Genomic DNA, 9090 nt, shown 5'->3' on the forward strand with positions numbered 1-9090 from the left:
ATTTTAAGAAGGTAGTATAACATGCATTATTTGACATGTCAGCGATAACAACAAATCATCAGAACTCATAACAAATCAGCTACTATCTAAACTAGAGGCATTAGATCTGGATCCGAATAAAGTGTCTGCATACACTGCTGACAGCGTAAGTGTAAACTATGGAAAACCTCACAATGTTCATCAAAAAGTGAACAATGCTCAAAAGAACGTTATTGCTGCAAACTGGCCCATATTTTGAACAATGCAACAAAATTTGTTATACAACTGGAAATTAATGCTGAGAATTTAGTGCTGAAAGTGTATGTCCATTTCAGCACTTCAACTAAAAGAACAGCACATATAAAGGATGTCGTGACTAGATGGCTGTCTTCTTTGCCAACTGTTGACAGAATACTAAAGTTTCTTATTCCTCAGTCACACTCTTTAATTGTTCTGACACTAAAAGCTAAGACATGCATCAATTCAGTATTATAGCTATTATCTGAACTGAAAGGCAAATTTGAGAGAATAATAAAAGACTTTTCATTAAACACCAAGCTTACCAGCATACACCAGATGAGTCTAAAAATGTCAAACAAAAATCAGTGTGTTCTATGAAAGAGCCATAAAGTACTAAAGTGACAGGTATAACATCTCTGAAAACATAACAATGTGTCAAACTCAAGCTTAAGATATGCCATACCTTTTGATGAATTCTGTGATAGAGTCAAGACCTATAACATTTAAGAAATTGATATGGATGAATTATATGAGATGATCAACTGTCATAATGAGAAACATTTTTTCAAGCTGTTCAATAAATCTGAGGTCCTATTCACAAATCTGAAGAAGATGAGTGCTTACATGTCCTCTTTTCCATGCAGAAATTCCCACACAACATTTATCATGAATGAGAAAAACCGTCTGCAAGTGAATTCTGAATATGTTACAACTTCTGAAAAGTGCCCAGCCATGGACAAAAGAACATTCATGGAGATGGCAGGTGTGACCATCCGTGGTCCTCTTTCACTATGTTGCCATCTTTCTTTCGTGCTTTTACTTTGTACTTTCCTTTCACCACTGTCGTCTTTGTTATGTATGATTAGTCACTATTTTCTTCTTAGGCAACATGCCTCAGGTCAATCGACTTACTCAAGTTCCACTTAGTATAAGTATGGGAGAGGGGAAGTAAATGGAGCTTAACTTTTCTTTCTTCCCTTCCCAAATATTACTACACATGGCTCTTTATGTTACACCAAGGAACTCCTGTCAGGAATCCTCACTTTTGGTACTAGGTCAGTTCTGCAATGACATCATGATTTCTTTAGTCCATTGCTCTTTAATTCTTTAATTTTATGTTCAAGAACCTCCCTTAAGGGAGTGATCTTACAATCGTGAATTTTCTCTTCCTCCACCCTTTCTCCAATCAGAACAACTGTTACAATCATGCATGCAATGCTGCTTAATCAATCTCGAAATCAATGCACACGCTGATTTAGGTTACACATTGTTACATCAGCATAACAAATGAACATTATAGAGCAATTAAATTGGGTCCCCAGCAACTATTTGTAAACATTAGACAGGGAGCAAGCTTATGCAACTTCTTTGCTTATAAGCTGTTGTTTATCAAACACCCAACTCATGAAAATTAAATTCTTGCCACCTACCCCTATATCTACAAGCTTCACACAGCAGGTAAACGGACTGCCATTATGGATATTCATGTTAAGAAGGCTATGTATGTATGTAACATACAATGTGTTTAAAAAACGGCCTTTATTACATTATATCAATGACAAATTGACAATTCTAAGTATATTTTGTATGTTACACGCACACACACTCGGCATGGTTGGTAGAGTCCCCAACTGTCACTACGGCGGACCGGGTTCAAATCCTGCCCAGGACTGAAATAATTTCAGTATTTCTGCGCTTCGAGTTGTCACTCCAACTTTCGTGGGTAGAGAGTTGGGTGTGTGTGTGTGCGTATAAGGTCACAGCATTACACATAGATTGATCATATAAGCTCTGAGCTCTCTTTTGGGAGAGAATAGCTGTCCTCATTACAAATGCTTGATTTAGATGAAAAATGTCAGCAATATCTAAAAACAGAATATAGTTTTTTTGAGTATTGCAAACAGGATGACCAGATGTAGCGTTTTTACAGGATCATCCTGTATATAATGTATTTGTCCCATGAACCTCCTCAGGACGTGATTTGTCCTGTATTTTCAATATTTGAAACACTTTGCATGAAATTTTGAAAACGTTTTACTTTTTACAGGTATATTAATTAGAAAGCAACAATATCCGTGTAAAACTTTATATATATGAGCTCTGAGCGAATTTGGCAACACAGCCGTGGAGCGGCTTTGCGGCTTAAGTCCGTCTCAGTGACCTTAGTGCATGTGAGGTGTGAGAACAAAATTGTTTTGTGATTTGTGAAGACAACGTCACCATGACAGACCAAAACAACAAAATAATAAAAAGGGAATGTACTTTTAGGTACCCCATATTCTAGTTTTCAAAAATCTGGTCACCCTGATTGCAAATGGCCAATTGTGCAGAAATGGATGTGCGAATCTTTTTTGTTTACATTCTTCTTGGTGGGCCGACACTTCATCTTCACTGCCTAATCTCTCAATTCACTGTGCAATGATTATGCTTTTGTTACTAATTCTATATATTCACTCCAAGTGCACATTGTGTTAATTTAATACAATCAAGTGCTTCATAGTATGAGCAGTTACATAGGGCTTGAGATTGCTGGGACTTCTGTGAGATCCAGATGTGGCATATAATTTAGGACAATAGTCGTGCAGGCAATAAACAAGTGTTAATTTGGACACTTGTCAATTGAGTACATGTATTTATTCTGCGATAGAGGTTATTTCTGTTATCTGTTCATTACCTGATGTTGCCTGGTTTGATGTTTGTTTTGATCACATACGGCCACTGCCAATTTGGTAGGCAGAATGCAGTCATGTCAACATGCTTATTGATTGTTTACATTGTCACATCATAACTATACAATGACCATAGATACAAAGCCACAAATTAGGTAATAGGTATCTTATGTTATTATATTCCTAGAATGTTCTTTTTAATGTGAGTCTTGCAGGTTATAGGAGTATCATAGATTATATGGGACAGGAATACATCAAATACATTCAGCAAAATGTCTCACAAGAGGATCCAGTGCCATAAAAAATATTAGTAAGTATAGTAAGTAAATACTTGATATCAGAATATTCTGGAAATAGATTCATTTTCCATAACCTAACCAAAAAAAAATTGTTTTTGTGATTTAAGAGTAAGATTGCCATGGGCACAGTAAGTTTTCACGATGAAATAATTGTAATTCATTTTAAGTGACTATTTTAACTGAATAATCATAATTCAACAAGGTACTCCCTCCCTGCTCCCTGTTTTAGTGGTTGATGGAACCAATGGGGAGGGTGGGGGGTAAGCATAACCTAACCTAGCTATAGGTAGGAATAGGCAATGCTCAGCTGGCTACATTATTTTTTTCCTCAAAGATGATAGATATAATCTTTTTATAGTTTTGTTTTAGGTGTTCTATTTCTGCCAAAATTAATTCATTCACTTACCAATATTTCTTATCTCCAGTTGTCTGTGTTATTGTATCCTCAATTATGTTAAAAGAAATTGAAGGGAAGAAATGTTTAAATCTACCAGGAATAGACATTTAGGAATGGATGCGAAGAGGAGACTGTATGAAGGAGTGATTGTGCCAACAGCACTGTATGGGGAAGAAACGTGGAACATAAGAGAAGAAGAGAGAAGGAGTTTGAGATGAGGTGTCTGAGAAGTATGGTGGAGGTTACTAGGCTGGATAGAGTGAGAAATGAGGAGGTGAGGAGGAGAACAGGGGTGAAAAAGGAGATGGGAGATAGGGTTGATGAAAGAATATTAGGATGGTTTGGACACATGGAAAGAATGAGTGAAGAAAGACTAGTAAAAGAGGTATGGAAGGCAGATGTGGAGGGAGTGAACATGAGGGGACGTCCTAGGATGAGGTGGATGGATGGGGTGAAGGGGGCTTTGGGGAAGAGGGCAATGTCTGTTGAGGAAGGAAGGGAGAGGACGGAAGACAGAGGTGAGTGGAGAATGGTTGTATATGGATGATTGTGATTGCATGAGGAGGAATGGGTGGGGGGGTGGGGTAGTATGTGTGAGTAAATTTTGACGCAGCCCGAAGGGATTTCTCCCCGTCCTCTCCTTATATGCAAGGGGGGACGGAGAGGGGGGGGGGTCGCCAATTAAATGAAGCGGCCTTGCTGTGGATGTGCTGTGTCTTGCGACACTGCTTCTGACCCAGGGCAGTGGGCAAGGTGCAGGGATGACCCGTCATCCAGGAGGTGCTCATATGAGAGGGAGGGAGGGAGGGGTGTGGAGTGTATTTAGGGATGAAATGGGTGGGAGTGTTTTTATGCCTTTCCCTTTTTGGCTACCTCCCTTGAAAGGGAGAAAAAGCCTTGGTATATGAATGAAAAAAAGAAGTGCCTACACCACCCAAAATGCCTGGCTTAAAATCCACAAGACAGGAATTCCCATGTGCCCTATTACTTCAGGGATCAATAGTGTACCCCATAAATTAGCCAAATGCTTAGCTAACCTGTCCAAAACACTAGGATCTATTAGTCATGCTCATCTTTGAAATCCTTTAGATCTAATCAACAAGTTAAAAGATTTAGATTTCAGCAAAAATAAATTAGCCAGCTATGATGTTACCTTACTATCCACCCAAGCTTCAATAAGTGGTGCTCTAAAAGCTGTGGACCAAGATTTACCTGTCCCAAAACAGATTACCTTGAACTAATTGTATGTTTTGATGTTTTCACTCTTAATGATATAAAATACAGATAACATTCTGGTCTAGCCATGGGTAATCCCTTTTCTGCTGTGTTAGCCAATTTACATATAGAAATACTCAAAACGGAAAATGATATATCAGTAATGGGTAGAAATAACATGTGGTTAAGATATGTTGATGATATTATTGTAATTTTACCTAAAGAAACTAATATTAACAACAAATTAAGAGGGTTAAACAGTGTTAATGTAAACATACAATTTACACCAGAAATAGAGAACAATGGAAAATTACACTTTTTAGACATTATTATACACAGGACAAATAAAAATGTAAAGTTTTCAGTGTACTGCAAACCCACCAATAAGGAAGACTACATACATTTTTATTTGGGACACAATGATAAAACCAAAACAAGTATAGTAATAGGCTTCTTCCTCAGAGCATTTTGAATATGTAATGAAGAGTTTCAGGAAGATGAAATATATCACAGAAACCTTCAACAAACTAAAATATCCAAAAGGTCTCGTTTGTAAATTGAATAAATAAAGAAATAAGTAAGAGCAGCAAAGATAATAAATGCAACAAAGAAGCTCAATATATCACAGTTCCAAACTCCTATATTGATTACTATTTCTATATTGATTCACACCTAGACAAATTCCTCTTAAAATCAGGCATTATGATAGCTAGAACATCAGGTAGCAAAGTGGGACATTTGGTCACACATAGTAATAATAACCCAACTAATAAAAACATTATTGTATATAAGATGTCATGTAAAAGCCCATCATCATATTTTGGAGAAACATGTGGATTAGATAAAAGGTTATACGAACACAAAAATTATGTAAAAACCCACAGATTTTCTAATTCTATTGCAAAGCATATAGATAAGTATAACCACCTTCCAGACTGAGACAATAGAATAAAAGTTCAACAAAAAGATTGAGAAAGGCATTAGAATCAGCTTATATTAACACCATTAATAACATTAACCATAGAGGTTTTATAAGGTTAGCAAAAGCCACAAATTTACTAATAATTAAAGAAAGTATACAAATATTATGAGACTGGCAACAACCTCTCCTAGGCGTCCCAAGGGATGACCTACCTGTGTGTAAAATGTCCATGCTGTTACTTCAAAGTTAGTGTTATGATCAAGATGCTGTAGGTCAAAACATTAAAGCATTAAAATTCTTCCATTATTCTTCGTCTACTTCCTCCACCTTTGACATTGTGTAGTTAATTTAATATATTTGTACATTTATATATACTCCAGCCGAGCACCTTGTTTACGATTTGATTGAAGGAAGAAGTGAATCTTACATATCCTAGGTGTAGCAAGGGACAACTAACACCACAGTCAGACGTAAGAAGGGGTTGAGTAAGCGAAACAGTATATTTCGATTGCTAACTGCAATCCACTACTGAAGGGGATAGCAGTTAGCTATCAAATGTGTTTAGCTTATTCTTTCGTCTGACTCTGGTGTTAGTTGTGGCATGTTATTTGTATTCCCAGCAGTCCTGAGATCAGTGGAGGTGAACCGTATACTGGAAAGCAAGTCATTTGTTGTAGAAATAGATATAAAATTCCCACGAATCTCTCAATCGGTGATATATGACATCATTGGTGTGAGTGTTTAGTATTCCTCCGCGAGTAATTTGATAAATATTTCTTATTTCCAAGTATGCTATTGTGTCCTACATTATGCACCGGTCTCTTTTTTCCTATGCCATCTATCTCTTTACAGAATTTATTCAGCCACTCGTTTTCCTTGTTATTTCCTTGTTAAATTCTTACTGTTGTAGTCTTTTTTGTTTCATGTTCTGCACAACCAGATAATTTTTAGTATATGCTTAACCTTACAATTCTTTCTTCTTTCCTTAAGCTTCTCTTTGGTTAATTTTCTGCTGTATTTGTATACACTTGTGTTACTCCTATCACATGCTCTTAAAAAGTCAGATTTCTAACTTATCTATTTCCTTTCAGGTCAAGGGATATATTCCGTATATTCATCATATAATAAAGAGAATTGTGTGTGGTGTCTGCAGCATTCAAATCTTACAAATCATAAATATCACACAATGCCCCACACTGGAGAGAAATCTTCCAAAAGTGACGTTTGTGATAAGGCTTTCTCACTTAGAAGTGTTCCCAGCCAATGTGACCTGTGCGATGCAACTTTCTCACAAAAGAGATCTCTCAAACGACATGTGTTGACCCACACTGGAGAAAAGCCTTTCAAGTGTGACCTGTGCAATGCAGCTCTCTCAGAAAAGAGTGCTCTCAAATATCACATAATGACCCACACTGGAGAGAAGCCTTTCAAGTGTGACCTGTGCAATGCAGCTTTCTCAAGAAAGCATTCTCTCGAACGTCACATGATGACCCACTCTGGAGAGAAGCCTTTCAAGTGTGACCTGTGCGATGCAACTTTCTCAGAAAAGAGTTCTCTCAAAAGGCATGTGTTGACCCACACTGGAGAAAAGCCTTTCAGGTGTGACCTGTGCGATGCAGCTTTCTCAGAAAAGAGTTCTCTCAAAAGGCATGTGTTGACCCACACTGGAGAAAAGCCTTTCAAGTGTGACCTGTGCGATGCGGCTCTCTCAACAAAGAGTGCCCTCAAATATCACATGATGACCCACACTGGAGAGAAGCCTTTCAAGTGTGACCTGTGCGATGCAGCTTTCTCAGCAAAGGCTGCTCTCAAAAGTCATGAGATGACACACACTGGAGAGAAGCCTTTCAAGTGTGACCTTTGTGATAAAGCTTTCTTACATAAGCGTGATCTCAAACGACACGTAGTGACCCACACTGGAGAGAAGCCTTTCAAGTGTGACCTGTGCAATGCAGCTTTCACAGGAAAGGCTGCTCTCAAATATCACATGATGACACACACCGGAGAGAAGCCTTTCAAGTGTGACCTTTGTGATAAAGCTTTTTTAAAAAAGAGTGTTCTCAAACGACACGTAGTGACCCACTCTGGAGAGAAGCCTTTCAAATGTGACCTGTGCGATACAACTTTCTCAGAAAAGGGTTCTCTCAAACGTCATGTGGTGACCCATACTGGAGAAAAGCCGTTCACTTGTGACCTCTGCAATGCGGCTTTCTCAGGAAAGAGTGGTCTCAAATATCACATGACAACCCACACTGGAGAGAAGCCTTTCAAGTGTGACCTGTGCGATGCAGCTCTCACAACAAAGAAGGCTCTCAAATATCACATAATGACCCACACCGGAGAGAAGCCTTTCATGTGTGACCTGTGTGATGCAGCTCTTACAACAAAGAGCACTCTCAAATATCACATGATGACCCACACTGGAGAGAAGCCTTTCAAGTGTGATCTGTGCAATGCAGCTTTCTCAAGAAAGAGTGTTCTCAAACGACACATGATAACACACACTGGAGAGAAGCCTTTTAAGTGTGACCTGTGCGATGCAGCTTTCTCAGGAAGGAGTGCTCTCAAATATCACTTGAAGACCCACACTGTAGAGAAACCTTTCAAGTGCGACCTGTGTGATGTAGCACTCTCAACAAAAAGTGCTCTCAAATATCACGTGATGACCCACACTGGAGAGAAGCCTTTCCAGTGTGACCTGTGTGATAAGAATTTCTCACGTAAGTGTGTTCTCAAACGACACGTGACGACCCACACTGGAGAGAAGCCTTTCCAATGTGGCCTGTGTGATACAACTTTCTCACAAAAGGGTTCTCTCAAACAACACATGATGACACACACTGGAGAGAAGCCTTTCCAATGTGGCCTGTGTGATACAACTTTCTCACAAAAGAGTTCTCTCAAACAACACATGATGACTCACACTGGAGAGAAACCTTTCAAATGTGACCTGTGTGAGAAAACTTTCATAACAAAAGGTAATCTCAAATATCACTTGATGACCCACACTAGGGAGAAACCTTCAAGTGCGACCTGAGTGATGCAACTTTCTCAGGAAAGCGTGCTCTCAAACATCACGTGATGACCCACAATGGAGAGAAGCCTTTTGATTGTGACCTGTGCGGTGTGGCTTTCTCAGGAAAGGGTGCTCTCGAACGACTTGTGATGATCCACACTGGAGAGAAATCTTTCAAGTGTGACATTTGCGATGCAGCTTTCAAACATAAGTATGATTTCAAGCAACACCAGATGACCCACACTGCAGAGAAGCCCTTCAAGTGTGACTTCTGCGATGCGGCTTTCTCCGGAAAGTGTGCTCTCAAATATCGTGTGATGACCCACACTAGAGAGAAGCCTGTCAAGTGTGAT

General features: G+C 38.8%; 1 protein-coding gene across 1 annotated transcript in view; it reads left to right on the forward strand.

Annotated features, from left to right (window-relative positions):
- LOC143030728 (uncharacterized) overlaps window positions 1-8758 on the forward strand; it is a 21104-nt gene extending 12346 nt beyond the window's left edge. The window contains exon 2 of the mRNA XM_076193922.1: window positions 6813-8758. Within this exon, the coding sequence (XP_076050037.1) occupies window positions 6908-8758 (1851 nt within the window). The 5' untranslated portion in view covers window positions 6813-6907. The remainder of the gene's footprint in view (window positions 1-6812) is intronic.
- The last annotated feature ends 332 nt before the right edge of the window (window positions 8759-9090 follow it).

This window comes from Oratosquilla oratoria, chromosome 12 (genome assembly GCF_046742065.1).
Source record: "Oratosquilla oratoria isolate Oo_2021 chromosome 12, ASM4674206v1, whole genome shotgun sequence".
Classification (NCBI taxonomy): domain Eukaryota; kingdom Metazoa; phylum Arthropoda; class Malacostraca; order Stomatopoda; family Squillidae; genus Oratosquilla; species Oratosquilla oratoria.